Source organism: Pogona vitticeps, chromosome 2, assembly GCF_051106095.1.
Source record: "Pogona vitticeps strain Pit_001003342236 chromosome 2, PviZW2.1, whole genome shotgun sequence".
Taxonomy (NCBI): Eukaryota; Metazoa; Chordata; class Lepidosauria; order Squamata; family Agamidae; genus Pogona; species Pogona vitticeps.
In genome coordinates this window covers 81,618,066-81,641,085 of record NC_135784.1, presented here as the reverse complement: position 1 = coordinate 81,641,085, position 23,020 = coordinate 81,618,066, and the positions used below count along the sequence as shown (strand labels likewise).

Genomic DNA, 23,020 nt, shown 5'->3' with positions numbered 1-23,020 from the left:
CATCAGTGATCTTGAACAACAAAACAGGCAGTAATTTGTTACAGCTCTGCTCTCCCATTCTGACAGAGCCTAAAAGGCCTCTCACTCCAGTGACAACACTCCTTTCATAGTAGCTTCATTAAGACCAGACCTCCACAGAGCGCCAGCTTTTCATTTGTCTCAGGATCTCAGCTGGTGCTCCCGGAAGATTGCCCGCAGAGTCTCGGCCGTTTTTGCTGCTTTTGGAGATGGCTATGCTAGCGTCAGCCAAGAAGCACACAGCCAAAGACGAACCGGACACACATCCCTAAACACATCCCGGTTGACTGAAAGAGCAAAGCTGCATGAGGCCAAAGGTGCTTAATGAGGAAGAAAGGAGAAGAAACGGAACCCCATCCGAGAAGGGAAACATAACAGCAGTAGAAAGGGAGGCATCAATTCCGCCACTCCTATCCAGTCAGTCAGAGCGCACGAACCTGGCCTTGACAGAGAGACAACGGCAGCCGAGGGAGTTCTCTTGTGGCAACAACCTACCTGGCTTTGTTAGCCAAGTCTCCTTGAGTTAATTACAAGGAGCATGAAGGCTGGACAAGATAGTTCCTTGATGAGGCAAAAAGAGACAAGGTTGGAAAGGAGAGCTCAGAAAAGTTACTTTTGGATTACAGCTCCCAGCACTGCCCCAGCCAGGATAGCTTCCGGCAAACAGGGGAGTCTGAGATTTTTTAAAAATAAAAACAAAAGGATTTTTTCCGAGAACTGGTAGATGGTATCACTCAAAACAGCTGCGGGAGATGAGGGAAGATTGACAAAATATTGTCTCTTTTGCCTCTGCTTTGGAGCCACACTGCAGACCAAGAGAGTCGGGAGGAACTGTCAGATACAAGGCACTGTCTGGTTCACTCAGAGCTGCCCGACGTTCTCCCTGGAGAAAGACCAGCACCATCAAGAGCCTTAGTTCTTCTGTGACAAAGAGGACAAGACACACATGCAAGTGGGGCAACACATAGCATGTCAACCTGTTATTGGGGTCTGAAGGCAGATATGGGTCACAGCTAGAGTCTCCTTTATTGGCAGAGAGCAAGGGGAGGAAACATCCTCAGAGCAATTACCACACAAATACCATTTACTTTCTCAGTGTCTTTAATTTTGTTTGTTTTATTTTGAGGTAAAGCTTTTTGGTTCTCCTGTAACAGATGGAGGGATCCAACTCAGTGTCAACCAAACAGGGGACATGGCATGGCATTCCTATTCCCCTTTAGACTGCCCTTATCCAGACAGTATGTTCTAGAAAAAGCAGTGCCCACCCTATTCCATCCCACTGGTAAATAACAGTATTCCCCCCCCCCAATAGAACTTGCTACTCTTCAGAACAATCCCCACTGGCCATTTTCTACCACCCTAAAGCAGCGGTTCCCAACCTTTTTTGACTTGCAGTTCTCTTGGCTTACTGGCTGCTGGTCAAGGCTTCCCAATACAATAGGGTTGAGGGAAGCGCCACCTGAGTAGCACTTCCTACTCATCCTTTGTAGGAAATGCTACTCAGGCCAGGCTTCCTCCTTCCATTTCCCCACCCCATGCAAAATATTGTACTGAGGGAGCCGCAGCCAGTGGCCAGTAGTCAAGGGAGCTGCAAGTTGAAAAAGTTTGGGAATTACTGCCATATTTTCATAACGGAGAAGGGAAAATATCTGTCCCCTTCCCCCTTTCATGGCAGTGGAGCTGAAGCTATGATCCCTAAGAAAAAGGAGGAGGGAAGGGAATCAGGGAATGAGGTTGAGGTGCCCGCTCTGTGGTTTGTTTGGTGTTTGTTATCTCTCTTTTCGTTTTATGCAATCATTTAGGTTACTTTTGTTCCTTCTTCCGGGCTGGCAAGTTCACCCGTCTTCTCCACAAGGCCCAGAGTCCTCACCCGCAGCTAGTTCCAGCTACAAGGCTTCCGCCCTGCCAGGCTTGTGACGGAGACCCAAAGCACAGCCGCCACCAACTTGTCACCAGTGGCGGTGCTGGTGGTGGCAGAGCAGCCACGTCCGCAGTGCATTAGAGCAGCGGACGCAGAGGTGGCTCAGGCAGCACTGGGAGATCGGGCGGGAATAGCAGTGGGGAGGCAGGAGTAGGGGAGGCAGCGCCACTCACAGCGGCCTCATTCCCACCCACCCCCAACTTCAAGCAATGTGTCTGAGGCTGCCAACTGCCTGGCCCTGCCACTCCGCCCAGCAGATCTTTGAAGGTGAAGCTTCAGAGTTTTCTCTGTCAGTTTTCCCATCCTTTTTTTCTTTTCTTTTTTGTTTGGGTTGGGACATCATGATGCAGAGAAAGAGAGAGAAAATAAAATCTCTTTTAAAAAAAGAAAAGACTAAATACAGAGCAGCTGCAAAAAAGCTTTTCCATCCTCGAAGATGGCATCTGCTGCCTCCAGGACTTTGCAAACATTCAGCCTAGGAGAGCACCCTTCCCTCCACAGAGCCTCCAGGGCTTTGTGAACAAAGGATCAGATGTACTGAAGAATCAGCTTTCTGCCTGGTCTGCCCTAGAATCAGCAGCAGTAGCAGCAGCTGGCGCAGCCCAACAAAATCTGTGTGTGTTCATAGAGGAAGCCAAAGTGTTAATCAAAGTTTTCATGGTGTGTTGAGACTGATCCACCTGGTGAACGCGCAGATTGAGTCTCCCCCCCCCCTCTTTATGAGCTCCTCCTGGCCTAGCCCAGAACTAGGCCACCTTCTCTGTGCACCTTCTCTGCAGCCTCTCTTCCTTTATCTCTTCCCACCACCAGAAGTAATGTGGGAAGCCATTGGTTTCTTTTTTGTATTTGTGGTAGAGATGGGCAGGTCCTGCAGTTTGGTGCGGTTCATCAAATCAGGCCCAAAGGTGTTGCTCAGGTGCCACAGAATCCAGCCCTGCCACCTCCTGCAGGCACCCACTCAGAGGAGGAGGAGGAGAAAGCAGGGGAGGGGAGGGCAGCCCATGGCGCTGCCTCTGACAAGAAGCCTGTGGAGGAGGCATCATGCAGAATCCAGAGCACCCAGACGACACTGGTTGGTTCAATCCAATGAACCGTGCCAAACTGCTGACCTGTGCTAAATGCCCGTCTCTAGACGAGAGGATTCCAGAGCACCCCGCCTGGGTTTGGCAGCATCCAGTCTGGCAATCACTGCCGGAAAGAGACATGCAACAGCAGCTATCTCTCCTCACCACAGCAGCTCCATTAAACCAAACACACACCCCTCTATAAACTTGGGTTCCAGTTTTATCATCGTGCCCCCACCTCACCCTATAACAGAAGAGCCAACACTCCCTCCCCTCAATTCTAGTGGCAAAGGGTCCCGGGCACATGAAAACAAATGCAGACCTTCAGACCTTGCCCCACTACCTTTGCGTCACTCGGCTCACCTCCCTAACCCCACACATCCTGCTCCCCTTTGGGCAGCAGATCCCCATTGCACCAGGTCAGCTTCTGTCTTGGAGATACCTCTGGACAGCTCACAACCACAGTCAACGGGGGTGGTGGTGGTGGGAGATGGACTAGCTGTGCCTCACAGCAGCCCTCCCCCCCCCCAGCGTCTGCCAGTCCCCTAAATTACTTTCTATTATGATAGTCCATCAGTCCATGAACAGGAGGAGGGTCCTTTCCCCTCTTGACAGCCTGGCGGCACAGATGGGAGAGGTCGGACAGTCTGTTCAAGAGTAGGTCTGCTACATCACTGCTATATAAAGATATAAAAACCAAGGGGCCGGTGGCTCCTATTCCTCCCTTTCTGGCTACCTTGCTGCCTACTGCACCTCTTCCCTCTGCCCCATCCAAGGCCGCTGGACCTTGCTGGCAACCACACAGATTCCAGTGAAGGGGTGGCCTAGTGCCAATAGGCCAGAAGAGAGAAAGTCACTAGGAACTGGAGTCCCAGGTTCCAGGAAAGGGAGGAGCCACCACCTGGCGGGTTCAACTGTTCCTCGCATCCTTTCCCCTGCCATCCCTGGTAGCAGTGGCATCGGAAGTTGGTCCGGAGGAAGGCAATGTCCGCCTGTGACATCTCGCCTCTGGGTATAAGCAGTGGCTTTCGCTGCCCAGAATCGTTGGGAAGGATCTGGAAGTTGGCTGGGTTGAGATGCAGGAAGACATTGGCATTGCTCTCTTGGCGCCGGCAGCGCCCGTGGCTACGGCACAGAGTCTGGCTGCAGAGGTTGGCGGCTGTCGTCACATTGACCACGTAATGCCCAAGGTCCTCCTCAATGTAGTTTTTAATCACTTGGCAGGTTTCCTAAATAAAAGAGGATTCAAAGAGGTGAAGAGTGATTGAGAGACGGAAAAGCGGACAAGAGCAGGAGCCCCTGCCAGGATTTCCTCCCATAGTTTTCAATCAAGGAGCTGGTGAGAAGGGGCAAAGGAAAGCCACTGTAACATATCAGTGAGAGAGAGCTTCTGAACATCTATTGTACAAACCGTGGAAATTCAAATTGGCAGCAAGAGAATGGCACATAGACCCAACCCAATTTGGAAGCGCACCGATTTCAAAGGGAATTTTCCCAGGCTAGTGTACATAGGATTTCTGCTTCCGTTCATATTTTTCCAGTTTCAGAACTGATGTCGTTTATAGTCTGCGTTCCGTCAGGGAACTCGGGTTTGCAGTCAAAAGATGTCTCAGTCTCCCAGCCAGATCTGGACCTGCTTTCAGCAGAGAGGCTAGAACAAAAAAATTATTGTAGCTCCACAAGTATCTGCAAGTACAACCTCGTCATTAGGCAATATGGTTCCTATGGATCTTTCCAAGAATCGCTAGTCACAAAGCCGTCACCAGATTTCCAACAAAGCTTTGCTCAACAACACCACAAAAGGCACAAAACAGTGGCATAGCGGAGTGTCTGAAGGCCAACAAAAGGAAGTTCTGGTGACCCCAGAGTAGACTGGGAGTGAGGAGAGTCTCTAACTCTGCAAAAGATCCAGATTCTTCCCATGCGCTTTTCTGGTTAGTGAGAGACAGAAGAGAGCACAGGGTTTATTTTTGTTTGTTTTTGATGACTTGCATTGTTCATGAATTTCATCAGGCACCAGCAATTTATGCTTTTGGGTACCTGTAATTTGTTTTGAATTTGCAACTTGTGATGTTGGCAATGTGTTTTTATGCAGATCTTCTGCTCAGATGAATAAGGAAGGGATTTAAAGGAATGATCTCTAACCAGTGATCCAAGGCAATGGCAACTCCTCTCCCACTCTCATATACCATTTCCAGAAGCTCTCTCTCTCCACACACACCCCCGGCCTGCTTCTCCAAGCCGGGGAGCATACAGCACTGATGTTACCTGTCTGTCATGGGTTTGGAGGGAAAGTTCCATCCTATGGGGAGTGGAAGGTGGGACATCAGGAGGAGGGGCTGTACTGTATATATATATGAAGCCTGTGTGGAGAAGTTAACACAGAAGCTGAGGAAGAGCTGAGAGAAGAAGCTTGAGTGGGAGTCTGTGTGTCAGACAGGGTACTACTGTGTGTCAGTCAGTACCAACCTGATAGGTTCAGGTGTCTGTAGGGTTAGCCAGAACTGATAGGTTCAGGGTCTGTGCTTCAAGTTAAGTGTTCTGTGTGAACCAAACTGTGTGTATGTATGATTGAGACTAAGCCACGTTACTGTATCTTATTCACCTGATCATTTTATTTTCCCTGTGTGTTGTTTAAATAAACCTTATTCCTTTATTTGTTAAAAATCCATTCCTGGTCTGTGTGACTCCTTATAGGGAATGGTTGGTGGCAGCTTAGTGAAACTGTGGCATATCCCAGTAGGTCTGGGTTTGTCACATTGATTGGTGTCCAGCTTGTGGGATACGACTGGTCCAGTTGTCCAGCGGTCCAGCAAAGCCTTGGCAAGTGTGCCCAGAGCAAGGGGGGTCTAGTCAGGGACAATCTGAGGTGCGTAGGTAATCTTCTAGGTGTACCTCACGGGGAGGTGCGCTAGTAGAAGAACGTGCCAACTGGGGAGACTAGATTAGAGTGCTCTGAGGCAGCCTGTTTTGGCGGGAAAAAAGCTGAGGCAAAACTGTATAGTAACAGTGATCTAGCCTGCCTGCTGAGAGGCCCAGCAGAGGGGGGTAGGCTCTGGCTCGCAACTGTTGCAAGTTAAGTGCTGAAGAACAGCAGCAATCTATAGAAAGCTGGTTCTGAGGAAAAAGGAAAAAAAAGTGGTCGTTTTATTTTGAGGCTTGACTTTTTAAAGCAGCCTGTTCTGAGGGGGGATTATGCCCTTGACTCGAAGCCAGATGGCAGAAATGGGTGAAGTGAAAGACCTCCAGGTTGACCAAGGTTCTGAGGATGAATTTGGCTCAGTGCAAGGTGACAGCACAGGAGAGCAGAACCCAGAACTTAGAAAATTACTCCTAGCCCAACAGCATGAACTGAGGGTGAGGGAAATGGAGGAAAGATTGGAGAGAGAGAAAATGGCGTTTGAAAGGGAGAGGGAGAGAGAGAAAATTGCTCTGGAAAAAGAAAGGATGGCGTTTGAATTAAGAAAACTGGAACTGATGAATCAGAACAATAATAACAATAGGGATTCTGAGGGAGGCCAATTGTCTAAAGCTGACCTGAAGAAATTCCCTGTGTACCACAAGGGAGATTGTCCTGAGGTGTTCTTTTCCTTAGTGGAAAGAGCGTTTGTGGACTTCTCAGTGAGGGAAACTGAGAAGATGACCATCATGCGATCTTTAATCAGTGGTAGCCTGGCTGAGGTCTATGCCGAGATGCCTGAGGAACTGATGAAAGATTTTGCAGAGTTTAAAAAACTGGTGTTTGCAAGACATGGGATAAATGCGGAACAGCTGAGACAAAGATTCAGGTCAATCACCAAGAAACCAGAGCAGACTTTTACCCAAGTGGGGGCCCAATTGGTGAGGCTGCTTGAGAAATGGCTATCTCAGGAGGGAACAGAGACCTTTCAGCAGCTTAAAGATTTGATAGCGCTGGAACAGTTCTATTCAGTCCTGCATGGGGAATTGAAATTCCAGGTGAGGGAAAGGAAACCAAAATCTGTGGCAGAAGCCGCAGAGATTGCAGATTTTATTCACCAGATAAGAAAGCCCTTAGGTGAGGAGAAATCTGTAGGAAAACCCAAAGAAACCTACAGCAAGTACTCTCAGGGACCAGGGAAAAACCAGCAAGTGGGAGGGGCCCATGGTGAAGGGAAGCCCTCAGACATGAAACCAAGACCTCAGATTTTGGAGGGAAAACCAAAACAAGATGAGAGAGAATCAAAATACACCAGAAAATGTTATTTCTGTCAGGGAAAGGGCCATCTAATCTCAGAGTGTGAGAAATTAAAGCAGCTAAAAGGAATTGTGCCTCAGGAATCGAGTGGAACCAAGCCAAAAGCTGTGTTCTGTGTCCAGAAAGAGCAAGGCTCATTGTCACTGAGGGAGCCTGTTGCCATGGCGACTCAATCTGGCACAGTTACATCTGCTGATCAGGCTGAGGAAAATGGTCCTCTTGTGGAGGTCAAGCGCTGCTTACTTGTGAGAACAGATTCACAGTTGTTTGAAACAGCAGGGGTGGACGTAGGAATACTTGACCATCAGTATCGGGGGTTAAGGGATACTTGTTCCCAGGTGACCCTGTGCCATCCAGATATTATTCCTAGGGAGTATGTAATCCCAAATGAGAGCATGAAGGTGGCAGGGATTGAGGGGCAGATAATCTCACTGCCAGTCGCGGAGGTACCTGTCAACTTTCAAGGCTGGAGGGGAGTTTGGCGGCTAGCAATTTCATCGACTCTGCCAGCAGCCGTGCTCGTGGGAAATGACCTGGCTGAACATGTGAAACGGGTGCTAGTGACTACACGTTCACAAGCCACCACGGGGACAGTTCAGGGGGGTAATGATGAGCCAGAGACGGAAGCAGAGGGGAGTTCAGAAGCTGTGGTGGAAACCTTAACCACAGACAGCAGATTTGGACAGGAGCAAAAGGCAGACGCCACTCTCCAAAAGTGTTTTGAACAGGTGACTGACGCCCAGCTAACACCTGAAACCCCAGTGAGATTTCTGGAGAAAAAGGGGATTTTGTATAGAGAGACCCTGAGGAATACCTCAAAAGGGGGAGATGGAATCAGAAGTCAGCTAGTGGTACCTGAAAAGTATCGCCCCATGATCTTACAAAGGGGGCACTCTGACATGTTTGCGGCACACTTAGGGGTGAACAAAACACAGCAGAGAATCACACAGAATTTTTACTGGCCTGACATAGGGAAGCAGATCAGGGAGTTCTGTAAACAATGTGATGTGTGTCAAAGGCAAGGGAATAGCCGCGACAGGACCAAAGCAAAGTTGTGCCCTTTGCCTGTGATTGACACTCCGTTCAAATGCATAGGGGTGGATATTGTGGGACCTTTGCCCAAGGCCACAAAGAGGGGGAACAGGTTCATTCTCACCATTGTGGACCATGCCACGAGGTACCCTGAAGCCATACCCTTGACTAACATTGAAACTAACACAGTGGCAGATGCCTTGGTGGGGTATATGTCCAGGATGGGATTTGCCTCAGAAATAATCACAGATTTGGGCGCATCGTTCACATCAAAGCTCATGAAACGCTTATGGCAAATCTGTGGAATTAAGCACAAGGAAACCACTGCCTATCATCCTGAAAGTAATGGGTTAACTGAGAAGTTCAATGGGACTCTAATGCGCATGATTAGGGCTTACTTGGCAGAGAATCCAAACAATTGGGACCAGAAGCTGCAATCCCTTTTGTTTGCTTATCGATCAGTGCCACAAGCCAGTACCGGGTTCAGTCCATTTGAACTTTTATTTGGGAGAAGGGTGAAAGGGCCCCTTGATTTGATCAAACAAAATTGGGAGCAGATCACCCAGGATGACCCACAGGACGTTGTGACATACATAGACACCTTGAGGATTGACCTAAAGAGAAACCTAGAGCTAGCAGCAGAGACCCTGCAAGCTCCAAAGGTCAGAAAGAAAGCTTGGGATGACCAGAAAGCCGGGGAGAGGCACTTTGACCCAGGGGAGGAAGTGCTTTGGCCTAGGCCCTGCAAAGAGAACAAACTGCAGCTGGGTAGCCCAGAAATAAAATACTTGGGTCACATGGTAGGGGGAGGAGTGATAAAACCCCTGGAGGCCAAAATAGAAGCTGTTCGTGATTGGCCCAGACCCAACACCAAGAAAAAAGTCAAATCATTTCTTGGGTTGGTGGGCTACTACAGAAAGTTCATCCCGAGGTTTAGCGAGATTGCGGCTCCGCTGACCGATCTGACGAGGAAGAAGGCTGATGACCGCATCCCGTGGACCAGCGACTGTGAGGAGGCGTTCCAGAGGTTGAAGCAGGCGCTCATCAACTATCCAGTGCTGCGTGCTCCAGACTTCGACCGGGAGTTCATCATCTACACCGATGCGTCTAACAGCGGGGTAGGAGCAGTTCTTTGCCAGGAGGATGAGAATGGTGACCAGCATCCAGTGTCCTACCTGAGTAGGAAACTCCAGAAAGGTGAGAGACATTTGGCAACCGTGGAAAAGGAGTGCCTGGCCATAGTCTACGCGATCCAGAAGGCCAAGCCTTACATCTGGGGAAGACATTTTATTCTGTGCACTGACCATTCACCACTGCAATGGTTAAAGACAATGAAAACCCACAATAGTAAACTTATGAGGTGGGCTTTAAACCTACAAGACTATGACTTTGAAGTGAAGGTGGTCAGAGGGTCAGTGAACTGTGTTGCTGACGCCTTGTCAAGAAGACCTGAAGAATGAAGACGGCGAAAGGAACATGGACTATGTATATATTTTGATGACAAAAAGTCAAATGTGTCTGTTTATTAAACATGTTGGTTTGTATGAATAAAGGTAACTTGATGTATTGTTAATGGTAAATGTTTAAATGCCTAATAGAGTGTAAGTATAAGTAAGTATGGTATTGTATGTTATTATATGACTGTTTTTGTTTGTTTTGGGTCCAGGTTGTTTTTTGGTGAAAAGCACCTTAGCTTTCCCCCTACAAAACAACTTATAAAGAGGGGAGGTGTTACATACAGCACTGATGTTACCTGTCTGTCATGGGTTTGGAGGGAAAGTTCCATCCTATGGGGAGTGGAAGGTGGGACATCAGGAGGAGGGGCTGTACTGTATATATATATGAAGCCTGTGTGGAGAAGTTAACACAGAAGCTGAGGAAGAGCTGAGAGAAGAAGCTTGAGTGGGAGTCTGTGTGTCAGACAGGGTACTACTGTGTGTCAGTCAGTACCAACCTGATAGGTTCAGGTGTCTGTAGGGTTAGCCAGAACTGATAGGTTCAGGGTCTGTGCTTCAAGTTAAGTGTTCTGTGTGAACCAAACTGTGTGTATGTATGATTGAGACTAAGCCACGTTACTGTATCTTATTCACCTGATCATTTTATTTTCCCTGTGTGTTGTTTAAATAAACCTTATTCCTTTATTTGTTAAAAATCCATTCCTGGTCTGTGTGACTCCTTATAGGGAATGGTTGGTGGCAGCTTAGTGAAACTGTGGCATATCCCAGTAGGTCTGGGTTTGTCACAGCATTGTTCATGAATTTCATCAGGCACCAGCAATTTATGCTTTTGGGTACCTGTAATTTGTTTTGAATTTGCAACTTGTGATGTTGGCAATGTGTTTTTATGCAGATCTTCTGCTCAGATGAATAAGGAAGGGATTTAAAGGAATGATCTCTAACCAGTGATCCAAGGCAATGGCAACTCCTCTCCCACTCTCATATACCATTTCCAGAAGCTCTCTCTCTCCACACACACCCCCGGCCTGCTTCTCCAAGCCGGGGAGCAAATCCTGGCTGATGGCTGAAGTACTGAGCAGAAAAGGCCCGCTCAGCCTTCCAGCTGGAACTTGACATCATCTGCCCCATGGACGGGTGAAGGTAAGAGAATGCAGCTCCCTGTCCCATTTTAATATGAGAGTCCCCTATGTTCTAGAGGGCTGCTTGTCACCTTTCAGCTCCTCATACCTGATAGGAACTAGGCTAGTGACTTTCTTAGAACAAAAGGCTTCCCGGTACAGGAGTTAAGAGAGACAAAAATTAGGACCATGCACAGCTTCATGGCCACACACAGTTTGAGCTTCCAATATTAATCCAAAGTGCACATTGAGAGGGGTCCTTTCTTCCCCTTGCATCTCTGTAGTGAATTAACTGCATACTAAGTATTGACATCCCAATGGCTACCACTTCCATTTATTAACAGAAAGGTCCAAGGGATGGAGAATGGACCTCCTGGAGGAAACTGGTGGGAGTATCAAGGATAAGGATCTTTGCTTCATCTTTGCCTTTGGTTCCATAAGTACACAAAGAGCCTTATTCTCTTTAGTAAAGCCCTCTACAAACTGGACCTCTCCTGTTTTGGAGTACAATCCCCACCAGCCCCAACCGACCAGCCCAGTGGTTAGGGATGAGGTCACTGTTGTTGTTGTTGACGACGATCTCTTTTCAAACATGATGGGTGTTGCTTCTGGGAAGGCTTGCGATTGAGGCAATTGCAAGCCTTCCCAGAAGCACTCACCTGTATGTCAGTGAGGCTCATGCAGGTTTTGTCCCTTACCTTAAAGGAAAAAATAGTCCTGTTTTTTCACCAAGAATTTACTACTGAGGGCTGACCTTTAGAAGTTTCTATCTCTGCTCTACTCGAAGGTAGTATTTTCCCCCCTTCCGATGAATGATGGCAGCTCGCACAACCCAGTAATCTCCAAACATATTTGACTATAACTTCTACCATGCAAAGCCAGTGGGCATGCTGGCTTAAGGCTGAGCTACAAGGTCTATCAACAAATGATTCTCCATCTTTACCTCCCAGGATCTTAATCAGAAACAGCTTGGAGAGGAAACTATTAAGGTAAGTCTCCTGCTGAAGCTGACATGACCTGACAAGCTCCAGAGAAAAGAGCGATGCAGGAGATCCTTGGGAAAACCAAGCCTGCTCTAGGCTCATCTCTGCGCAAGACCATGCTAGGAAGAAGGCAAACCAAACCATACATACCCGGCCTTTAGTGTCTTCGGCGTCTCCCCAGAGAATAGCTCCAGCTGCCCCCAAGGCAGCACTCTCTCCAATGGTGGAGATCAAGTCCATCTGGAAGGAAATATCCAAGGAGATCAGCCCAAAGATGTTAAGTATCCAGAAGAAGAGTAGGCTTAGTAGAATGCATATGACCCATTCCTAACTACCGCTATTCTTTTATTCAAGAAAGAGGAAAATACCTTTATAGCTTATGTTTCTGAAACGTCCACTCGTTTTCCAAAACATCTACTGCCATAAAGAAGCAGGACAGTTTTCAGACTAACCAGGTAAGCACACGAGCAGTTTACTTTTCTGACAGCATGGCAGGTAGCAGTTCCATTCCTTCGTGTAGAGATATTCTTGTGTGATTGCACAGTATAAGGTACAAAGAAAGGGCAGAAAGCATTGCCCGGACACAATCCAGAGGCATGTACTTGCCAGTGTCACTCAAGGACATGTGCCTTCTTGCCTTTTCAGTACCACTGGCTAAGCTTCAGATATTGACCACCTTTTCCAGTACAATGCTGGGTGTGCAACATCGAAATGTACAATAATAATACATCCTCTCTTAGTCACACATACAGAAACTGGGGAACCTGCCAGATTCCCGCAACATGCAAGAGGGTTTTCTCTTCCCCATTCTAAACTGTCTAGGGCAATCCCAGACTTTGACATTTTTGCAGAGATATCACCATGTGTGAAGCAGTTTGCTTTTGACAACTTACAGCACAACTTTGTTTTCCTGGGAATGAGGTGGAAAGACCACGAGCGCCTGACCACACCTTGCTCTGTGCACTCACTTTTAGTTGCCCTACGCCTTCTCTAGATCAGTCCTATTTTGACCTGAATTCGGAGCTTCTCCTTCCTGCAGAAAGCAACTTGATAAAGAAAGTGCTGAAACATAGCAGGAAACCCCTGAAGGACAGATAGCACCCTGTGAATAACTTAGGCCAGCTGCTGGCAAGAACTACAGAAGCTTGGGAGCAACCTAAAGGCATTAGAGAAAGGAAAAAAACACAACAAGGAAAACACTTTTTCTCCAGACAAGAGCCATTTCTTTGCCGTCTCAGGAAAACTGATGGTGGTTATCTTTCCAGTACACATCTTCCCACCCCCTATGGGTGAGCGGGCTACAGTGACCCAGTCTCACCTGGTGTTCCTGAGCCAGAAAACAGAGGTTATCCCCAAGAGGGAAGTGTGACATCAGTTTTCATAACTGCCTATATGTAGTATTTCATATGCCCAGGCTAAACCAAAATCCAAAGGAAAAGCTCAAGTCAAAATTGGACTCTAGCCTCCAAAATCTAACTCCTATAGTTTTTGGCAAGGGGCAAACACGATCTGTCAAACTGGAAGGAAGGGAGATGTGCTAAGTGTTGGCTTAGAAGACAAGAAAAGACTGCCCTTATCCTGAACTTCTACAAAGGTTATGGGCTAGGGTGGAGGAATCTGATTCCAGTTCAATAAACAGGGGAAAGGAGGTGGAAAGCAGCATTTGCATACTATCCCACCCTTGCAATTAACTTTCCATCATGATTAACTTTGCGGGGGGGGTGTAGAGGGAAAGGAAGAATGCAGCTAGGATGGGGAAGATTTATTTTCTTGGCTAACACTGAACAGGCAACAGGCAGGCGTTTTTTACTTGTTTGTTTTTGCAAAGTAAGCTAAATTGGCAGACCCCACGTGGAAGCAGCTGGAAGGATCCCGTTTCTTCCACTGCCACACATTGCCCTCTTCCTCACAAACTTCAGAATATAACCCAGCAAAACTGGGAAATATGGTAAAGAAAAGATGAATTTATCAGAGGTGACAGATTTGAGAATGCAGGTTTGTGGGGAAAAAAACTGTGGTGTGAGAAAATTTCTGGGAGACAACAACAAATCAAATATGCTGTTCAGATACTATTCAACCCCCAATGTGTTCTATTGTACATTAAGAGGAAGCCTTCAGCCACAGAGAGATTAAAGCCGTGTTATTTTTGATGTCCTTCAGTAACTGCTACATAGCAAGCAAAGAGAAACAAGTCAGCCAGCTGGAATTATAAACCTAGACGCTTACCACTCAAGCCTAAACATGTCTAACGTTATCATTTATTGGTGTTTCACTTACACTGCTTACCTTCCAAGCACTCTTCCGTTAACCTGCATGTTTTCTAACTGGTAGGGATAAAAACCTCCATTCACTGGCTCCCACTCCATCTATGGGAAAAGCCAGCCACATAAAGGGCAAGGAGTACATTTTTGAGGCCCCAGTGCTCACCACTAGCCATATATTTTCCCCAGATGCTCAGCTGTGAAGTTGCTCTTTCCCTTGGTAAGAGGCCAGAAATGAAGGCAAGTATGGGCAACAAAAAGCCTGAGATGCCTGCATGTACCACACCAAACTCTGCTTTTCCAAAACAGAAGCTGGCAGGGCAGGAAACCAAACAGGTTGCTTCACAAGGAAGTTGCAATTGCCCAGCAGGAGCTGAAGTTTTTGTTTCAGCAACTTTTCTTGCCACCCCCATGTATGTTAAGGCAAGACAGAAAAGTCCTAAGCTCATCTCAGAGCCTTCTGATTTTGTGAACCTACAGATATGAAAAGTCAGAAAGTCTGGAAGGAAATTGTCCATCATCAACGCCTTTCTTGGTGTTTCTTGTAAACCACAAGTAGGGAATCGTTGCCCCTCTCCAATATTTTGGCCTATAATGCCCACAATGCCTTGCCACTGTCCTTATAGTGAAGTTGTAAGCCAAAACATCTGGAGTAGAGATGGGGTATTTCTATACAAATACCCCTGCAAAGCTGGCCTTAACGAAGGGCCAGCCCCTGGGGCCGGACTGTCCGTTCGTGTGGTGGCACCAGCCCTGCTCATCTTTCCAATTGCTCCCAGAGCCCCACTCTCTTCCTGTTCGACTAGCCACTCCAGGCAGGGGGAGGGAGGATGAGTTTCCCTGCACAGCTGCTAAGTGGCCAGCTGAGTGGGAAGAGAGCAGTGCTGAGTGATTGGAAGGGTGAGTAGGGGTGCCCCCCGGATGTGTGAATGGATAGTGTGGTCCCACGGGCTGGGCCCTCATTAAGTCCAGCTGTACAGGGATATTCATATTCATATACAAATACAAACACCCCCATCTCTAATCTGGTGTTTTGTTCTACAAGGTTCTGCATCCCAGTCATAAATCCAGCTGAGATGGGTAAATAGCACAGCTTTCACTTTTCTCACTGCAATGCATTACCCAGAGAAAACACCAGCCCCCAAAATATTCATTTAATCAAGGTGGGCACACAAGGTACAAGTAGCCAATGGTGAGGGATAATGGGAACTACTAACTAACTAACTGGGAAGTACAATCTAAAAAGAGTTGGAGAGTCATAATTACCCATCCTTGACGTACAGTCAAACGTGTGAAAACTTTCTGGAAAAGTTAACTTCAGGCTGAGGCAGAACAACCAAAGTGAACTTCACGTACTATCTCATACAGATCCTCCATCAACTTCATCCGGAGATCATCTCCTATTACACCCCAGGAAAATCTGTAGGAATTTTTCCCCACACGTTGCAGTATTAGCTGGCTAAGAAACTGAAGAAAGTGCAAAGCACTGCCCTCTGGGCTTGCTCACAAGTTCACAGTCCCAAGAGCACACGTGTAGTTCTATGCCACAGTGCCATAAAGAATTAGAACGACCCTCAAGCCTGCAAAACCATACGCTCCCTCACCAGCAGGACCTGAGCCAACAAATTATATCCTCTCAACTACGCGATATGCCTTAGCCAGGGCTAAGCTCCCTACAGGAACTTTTTGGGGCGCTATTGACAATTCCTTCAACTCTGTGTATTCAGCTGTTCCCAGGGACTGGAAGTGCATCTAATGCAGGGATTCCTGTCCATCAGAACAGTCCCTAGTACTATGCATGCCTAACCATTATTTTTAGAAGACCTGAGGTCATTGATAAAAGCACTCTCCTGCATCAGTGTTGCTACTGCCAGGCACAACTGACGAGACAGCCAGGAGCAGCTGGCTCCTTCTTTCCACGCGCACAGTCTACTTCTCAGGTTTCCATTATGCCAATGGTAACCAGTTTCCATGCTGACAAGATTCGAAGCCAGACAAACATTATGATGGGTCCCCATTGGATAGTGAACCCACAGAAGGGTGTCTGATGGGAGAGGGAAACACTCCAGGTCTGATTTCTTGGTGGCTTGGTACTAATCAACAAAGCAGTTGTGGTTCAATGACCATGCACCAGAAATTCTAATCTAAAAATGCTTCTAGGGTATTACAATAGTTCCACCCAGTGTGTGATCCATGCAGCCCAGAGCATTTAGGTATTGTGGTCAGCCCTCTGATGGCCAGATTTCTATTCTATCCCCGTTTTTAAAGTCTCAGTCAGTAAACCAAACATTTACTGAGTCTCTTGTCAGTCATGGTTGGTTTGGCGACCTTCAGCTCAATGGAGCTACAGCTTAGAAAAGATCCTGCTTTGGATGAGAACTCCCTGAATTCTCCAGCCAGCATGGCCACTAGTAGCCATACTGGCTGAGAACTGTGTTAAAATGTGTTTTTTTTCAGACTCTGATGGATCCTGGATCAAGCCTATGCTACAAACTGTTGCTTTAAGTTGAACAGATGCCCAGCATGCGTTGCCCTATTTCCTCGGACCAATCTGTTTCCAGTTCCAACGGGAACTTACCTCGCTTAAGTAAAAAAGCTCCTGCTTGCGAGTGTAGGTGGGCCTCGTGTAGACAAAGACTGGTAGGCTGTAGTCATCGTGATGCTCCTGGGAGATACGAAGGGCCTCTTGAACCCGAGACCTCACAAACTTGCGCCCGTTGCTCGTGTTGGCCAGCACCTGCTCCAGATAGATAGATGGGTAGAGGGCTGTGCTCTCCTTCCAAAGCCAGGCCAGGTGGTCATTGCGGGTCTTCTCCACATCAGGGCAGTGGCCAGTATAGCTCTCCTGGTTCTTGCAGTAGTCATGGTTATAGCAGTCCGGGAAGAGGTAGTAGCCCCACAGCTGCCGGGGGCGGAAATTCTTGGCACGTCGCAGAGTCTCCTTCATAAAGGAGCGTGCCGATGACTCAAATTCGTACTGAGCCTCCTTCTTCACCTGATCTTCTGGCAAGTCGGGCCGCCGGGCCAGCACAAGCTGTCGGGAGGCATTGCGGTAGATGTCCTTCGTCTGCCAGTTCCGGATCCAGATGGGCCTCCACTCTTCCCAGTCAATGACAGCCAGACCCTCCTTGGTGTCAGAGGGGATGTACTTCAAGATGTTGTCCGGTAAGCGGTCCAGGTGCTGCTGCAAACTGCTGTTCTGTGGGACACCCCCATTCACGGCCACCTTCTGCGCGTCGTAGTAAGGGTAGAGGCCCAGGCGCTCCTTGTAGAAGATGTTCAAGCTCTGGTTCACAAACCCCTGGTTGGGCGAAGCGTCCGCATCAAAGATACTGAAGTCTAGCTGGATCTTGTAGCGAGGCGCGCATTCCTGCGTGGGCACATGCCAGGCAACAATGAAAGGCTTGCGGGTGAAGATGGGGGCAAAGGCAGGCTTCTCATGTTGACTGGGGGCACCAGCCGCAGCCAGGAACATGAGCCACGTCCCTGCCAGAGACAAGCCTCTCTGCATCCTCTCCGAACTGTCCGAGCCCTCGCCAGCACCTCACGAGCAGAGCAGAGACGAGCCTGCAAAGGATAAGAAGCAAAAGTTTGGAGCTGTACTTAGGAAACAAGAGGGGAAGAGCCCAAGCCTTCTTGCACCACAGACCTTGGGCCTCGCGTCAACAGCACAGGCTGACGGGTTCGCCCCCTGCAAGACGTCTTTGAGGAACCCCTCAGTCTAGACTTGCATCACTCCACTTTGATCCTCAGCCGGAGCTCTCACTCTTCGAGGCTTTCCCACACTCACCAATGAGAACAAGGAAAGAAACCTTGGGCCTTACAACTGGGAAACTGAGACCCACCCCCCACAATCACACAGAGCGTTGGCTTAATCCACAATGTCCTGAGGAGGAAACATGACCTCACCCTTACAACTCCTTCCTCCCACCCTGTTTAGTTGTTGCCTTGTGCTATTTCAATTCGTAGCTTTATTGTCTCCAGCAGTGGTACTAGATTCCCATGGGCTCTGCCACCAACCCCCCCCCCCGCCCCAAAATCCACAGAGACAAGATCCAATGAGCCTGTAACCCTTGCAGAGGAAGAGCCCATTCTGCTCCTCAAGAATCAGCATGCAGTGTCTGGAAAACAAGTGTGTGCGTTTAATCAGCTCCAGGCCTGCCCCTGCTCCAAAGATGCTTCACAAAGAGGCAACTGGTGTTATTATTATTATTAAGTTCTTGCTTTCTCTCTCTCTCCTCAACCCGGTCTTTCATCAGCATAATCCTAGACCAAACTGTACTGACGCGCCATCGGTCTCAGTAAATAAACGGAGGGGTAAATTAGAGGAGGAAGCCCGTTCTGACTCTGGCAGGAGGAAGCTTTGCATTAAGAGAGCCAAGCATGCAAGGAACTTATACTTTGGTCGATAATTCCTTTGGACAGCCCTTAAGATTCGGGACTGGAGCGATTGCAGAGAACGTTTTGGAGTCCCCACTTATGGGGCTACTTCTTAATATTGGCAGAAGAGTTTGTGATTTTTTTTTTGCAGTTTTCCACCTTGCCTAACTAACCCTGAAGAAAATCACCCCCCACTCCTCGCCATACCCGAAAGCACTCAACCCCCCCCCCCCAAGTCCCACAACGTCGCCCTTTGTTCCCAATCGCCTCGGGCACACGCCGCTCCGTGCTCCCTTCTCTCCAACCTCTTCCACAAGAAGAGAGTTGACTGGGTGAATTCTGGGGCGGAAAGCAAGGATCCCCGTCTCAAGTAGCGGAGCAGAGGAAGGAAAAGTGTGGATGTCAGCAACTGCGGGGCTAACAAAGCCACAGAACAAAAAGGGCCGGCCTTCCGAGAGGGCGACTGGAACGAGCGGCTAATACGAAAGCGAATTAACAGAAGCAGCAGCAGCAGAAGGGAAAACGATGAGAAAATCTCAGCTTAAAACACACACACACACACACTGGGAAAGCAATCGAAAGGAGTTTTCTCGAGCCGGGTCAGCAGGAGAGAGCCAAGCTGCCCTTTCCACGTGCTTACACCAACACCGGGTCACCTCTTCCAGGGGCCCCCGGCCGGCGATCCTTTGGGCGCAAAGCTCTCGCCCCCAGCTCAGCGGCTTGAACCCGGCACACGTTCAGCCCAGCTGCAAACCAGCCTCCTCGCCCCGAACTATGCAAGCCCGGCGCGCGTGTAGAGAGAAGAAGTCTCCGCAGAAGATGGGGTTTTTCCCTCCCCATTCCCTGGCTCGGCTCCCTCCAAAGGCATTTCTTTCACCCGCGAGGGCTGCCAAGCCAAACCAAGCACGGAAGGGGCTCGGCGGGCTTGCAGAGAAAACTCCCTCTTCGCGCCGCGAGGCGAAAGCCGTCCCGAGAAAGGCGCCCTCAAACACACCTCCTTCCCCCCGCGAGTCCTTCTGTTCACTTCATGGCACTCCTTCCCCGGCCAGTCAGACGCTCGTCCAGCCTGGAGTCGTTCTCAGCTGCTTCTCCGCCTTTTCCCCCCCTTCTCTCCCCAACCCTTTCGGAGAGAAGCACCCGGGATTTCGCCCTGCAAAAACACACCTGGAGAACTAACTAATCACCCCCCCCTTGCCAGCTGAAGTGCACTATCCTCCCGGGCACAGAGCATCCCCCCCCCTTAAAGGGCACAGGAGCAGCCCAGATCCGCCCGCCCCCTTCTCCCGTTAGTCAGCTTTTCCTTTAAAAGAGCGACGTAGAGACTATCCCATGCCGACTCCTAGAAAGGGGGGAGTCGAATAATAACTCCTCAGGGGAAAAATTTCTGAATTAGCTATTTGGGCGGAGAAATAAAATGAAGCAGCAGTATTTTTTTTAAAAAAACTGGTGCTTAACGCTCAGATGCAAACATTGCGGCGCCCGGTTTCTGTTCCAGAGCTGCCGGGTTTCACCGCTCCCCCACCAGCCCGACTCTCTTGGTACATCCCAGAAGCCTTTTTTTCTTTGCTACGGCTCGCCTCTTAAAGGGACGCGACCCGTTTTCTCGCGGCGCGAGAGAATGGAATGCAATGTGGTAGCAGGCAGGGCGCCAGCGAGTTCGCCGATCTCGGGCGGCCAAGGCGGTGGCACGGAGCCCTCCCAGCTTCTTAAGCAAAGAGGCGATCCGTGGCTGCTTTTAGCATCGGGCTCCTCGGTACGGCCATTGTTCCTTTTTTCTCGATATCGCCAGGGACTCGGTCCTGGAATGTATTGTCAGTTGTAGAAAACAAAAGAGAGTGCCTCTTAGCATGTGCAGAGTGCACTTCCCTCGGGCAGATTTAATGCGCGCCCTGTGATCCAAGCTTCTCCATCGAGAGGTGCGACCATCAAAGCGTTGCGCATCGATAACCATGCTTTGGAGCACCAGGAGGATTTCACATACTTTCAGCAACTCTGAAAAGGCAGATTTGGGGGCTGTTAAGTGCATCGTCTGTGTAGAGTCCCCCCTGCAGCTGGTTAAGAAAGCACGAAATGGGAGCCTGATCTTAAACTCGCCCTTGGGTAGCACAATATTTTCGGTCACCCTCCTAAGCAAAATCTGGAGACTGGCTATTCAGGAAGGTTGCTCTGGGGAGTGGCCAAGGCAGGTCACGTTAGGACACGGAAAGACTTGAATCTAGGATTTCCCCGTTGAGGAACTTGGGCACAGGGTAGGTTTGAAACAGCAATGCTTGAATTCCCCGGGGCTTTTGTTTTAAAAATTAAAACCCGAAGAGACTGTTGATGAAGGTAGGCAGCTGTGGCCTGCCTGATGTTTTTCTGGCCTACCTCTCCCATCCACCTCAACCCACATGGAGAGGGATTATGGGAGCTGTAGTTCCAAACATATTTGTGGAGTGAGCTGGTTCCTTCTGTTCCAGAAGGCGTGTTGGCTTTCCCCGCTCCTTCCCACACCCTCTCTCAGTGGCAAGTGGTATAAGGGTTGCCTCGGGAGCCCCAGTTCTATTATCAAGCCACACAGCTGTTGTTACGGCCAGCGCCTGGAGTCCCTTGGAGCATTCATGTGATTATAGACTGCCGATCAATGCTCCTTCCAGTGAATGGCCATTGTCTTGTGAAGGAGAGTCTTCTTTGCAGCAACGTGCCTCCTGCCTCCCTGGGTGGGTTCGGCAGGAGCAAGTGCGGCTCCCCAGTGTCCTGGCAACCAGGGTGCCAATGCAGGAGTCTGCCACTGCAAACAATCAGCACATTACTACCAACCAACGCTCTGGAGCTGTTCCAAAGTGCCTCTAGAAATTGGGAGAATAAACAGCTCTTGGAAGCCAAGATGCCAAATAGTTGGGTTTTGTTCAACAGTGAAGGCTGGCTCCTCTTCCCACATGCAGCCTTGCTAGGTGCACATCCATCACCAGAAGGCATGCTCAAGCCATCAGGGCAGATTCTTTCCGTTTTAGAAGCCCAGAGAGAATGGTGCCAGCTGGAGCCTTGGAGTAACAGCAGCTTGAGCAGATCTGGTTCGCCCATTGAGTTTCATGGCTTGAGAGCAGACTGGATCCTGATTCCCCCCCAAGTTGTAGCCCAACACTGTAACTGCTTTACCACACTGGCTATCTTCATTCCCCTACAAATTCTTACCATGCTAAGCAATGAGGCAGCTACCAGACACATAACCGATGGATTTGGGGCACTGTTCCAGAAGGCATCTGGCTGCAGGGCCAGAGTTTGGCAGTTCAATTCCTCACTGAGCCTCCTTGAGAGGGGCAGGACTCAGTGATCCACAAGTCAATGATCCACGGGGTCCCTTCCAGCTTTGCAGTTGTAAGGTGGTATTATCATTATATTAAATGGCTTCATGTATACTGTTCTCTTGGGCTGCCAGTGTGATGAAGTGGATAGGATGCTGATCTAGGACCCAGGAAGTCGTTTTGTCGTTTAGTTGTGTCCGATTCTTCGTGACCCCATGGACCAGAGCACGCCACGCCCTCCTATCTTCCACTGCCTCCCAGAGTTGGGTCAGATTCATGTTGGTTGCTTCGGTGACACTGTCCAACCATCTCATCCTCTATCGTCCCCTTCTCCTCTTGCCGTCACACTTTCCCAACATTAAGGTCTTTTCCAGGGAGTCTTCTCTTCTCATGAGATGGCCAAGGTACTGGAGCCTCAGCTTCAGGATCTGTCCTTCCAGTGAACACTCAGGGTTGATTTCCTTTAGAATGGATAGGTTTGTTCTCCTTGCAGTCCAGGGGACTCTCAAGAGCCTCCTCCAGCACCACAATTCAATGGCATCAATTCTTCGGCGGTCAGCTTTCTTTATGGTCCAGCTCTCACTTCCATACATCACGACAGGAAAAACCATAGCTTTGACTATGCGTACTTTTGTTGGCAAGATGATATCTCTGCTTTTTAAGATGCTGTCAATGTTTGTCATCGCTTTCCTCCCAAGAAGCAGGTGTCTTTTAATTTCGTGGCTGCTGTCTCCATCTGCAGTGATTATGGAGCCCAAGAAAGTAAAATCTGTCACTGCCTCCATATCTTCCCCTTCTATTTGCCAGGATGTGATGGGGCCAGTGGCCATGATCTTATTTTTTTTGATGTTGAGTTTCAGACCGTTTTTTGCACTCTCCGCTTTCACCCTCATTACAAGGTTCTTTCGTTCCTCCTTACTTTCTGCCATCAGAGTGGTATTATCTGCATATCGGAGGTTGTTGATATTTTTTCCAGCAATCTTAATTCCGGCTTGGAATTCCTCCCATCCAGCCTTCCGCATGATGTATTCTGCATATAAATTAAATAAGCCGGGGGACAATATACAGCCTTGTCGTACTCCTTTCCCAATTTTGAATCAATCCGTTGTTCCATATCCAGTTCTAACTGTTAGTTCCTGTCCCACATATAGGTTTCTCAGGAGATGGATAAGGTGGTCAGGCACGCCCATTTCTTTAAGGACTTGCCATAGTTTGCTGTGGTCCACACAGTCAAAGGCTTTTGCATAATCAATGAAGCAGAAGTAGATGTTTTTCTGGTACTCTCT

At 48.7% G+C, this 23,020-nt stretch overlaps 3 protein-coding genes across 3 annotated transcripts; 2 read left to right on the top strand and 1 right to left on the bottom strand.

Annotated features, from left to right (window-relative positions):
- Positions 1–1,101: 1,101 nt before the first annotated feature.
- Positions 1,102–19,749, bottom strand: HYAL2 (hyaluronidase 2). The gene is made up of 4 exons (XM_020789009.3): positions 19,445–19,749; positions 16,649–17,637; positions 11,960–12,049; positions 1,102–4,232 (listed from the first exon to the last, which is right to left on the bottom strand). The coding sequence occupies exons 2-4, from the start codon at positions 17,579–17,581 to the stop codon at positions 3,828–3,830; spliced, it is 1,428 nt and encodes a 475-aa protein (XP_020644668.2). The 5' UTR covers positions 17,582–17,637; positions 19,445–19,749; the 3' UTR covers positions 1,102–3,827.
- Positions 5,259–7,600, top strand: LOC144586944 (uncharacterized). Its single transcript, XM_078386117.1, has 3 exons — positions 5,259–5,485; positions 5,521–7,351; positions 7,590–7,600. The coding sequence occupies exons 2-3, from the start codon at positions 6,199–6,201 to the stop codon at positions 7,598–7,600; spliced, it is 1,164 nt and encodes a 387-aa protein (XP_078242243.1). The 5' UTR covers positions 5,259–5,485; positions 5,521–6,198.
- On the top strand, positions 7,453–10,476 carry LOC144586756 (uncharacterized). The gene is made up of 2 exons (XM_078385499.1): positions 7,453–10,218; positions 10,254–10,476. Exon 1 carries the CDS (start codon positions 7,615–7,617, stop codon positions 9,709–9,711), a length of 2,097 nt encoding a protein of 698 aa, XP_078241625.1. The 5' UTR covers positions 7,453–7,614; the 3' UTR covers positions 9,712–10,218; positions 10,254–10,476.
- Positions 19,750–23,020: the final 3,271 nt, after the last annotated feature.

Excerpts from the sequence above, each read along its gene's own strand:
- HYAL2 (XM_020789009.3), bottom strand. The coding sequence starts at position 17,581 with ATGCAGAGAGGCTTGTCTCTGGCAGGGACGTGGCTCATGTTCCTGGCT. Across the intron at positions 12,050-16,648 it reads AGCTTTTTTACTTAAGCGAG|ATGGACTTGATCTCCACCAT; the intron begins GTAAGTTCCCGT and ends ATTTCCTTCCAG. Across the intron at positions 4,233-11,959 it reads CCGAAGACACTAAAGGCCGG|GAAACCTGCCAAGTGATTAA; the intron begins GTATGTATGGTT and ends TCTTTTATTTAG.
- LOC144586944 (XM_078386117.1), top strand. The coding sequence starts at position 6,199 with ATGCCCTTGACTCGAAGCCAGATGGCAGAAATGGGTGAAGTGAAAGAC.
- LOC144586756 (XM_078385499.1), top strand. The coding sequence starts at position 7,615 with ATGAAGGTGGCAGGGATTGAGGGGCAGATAATCTCACTGCCAGTCGCG.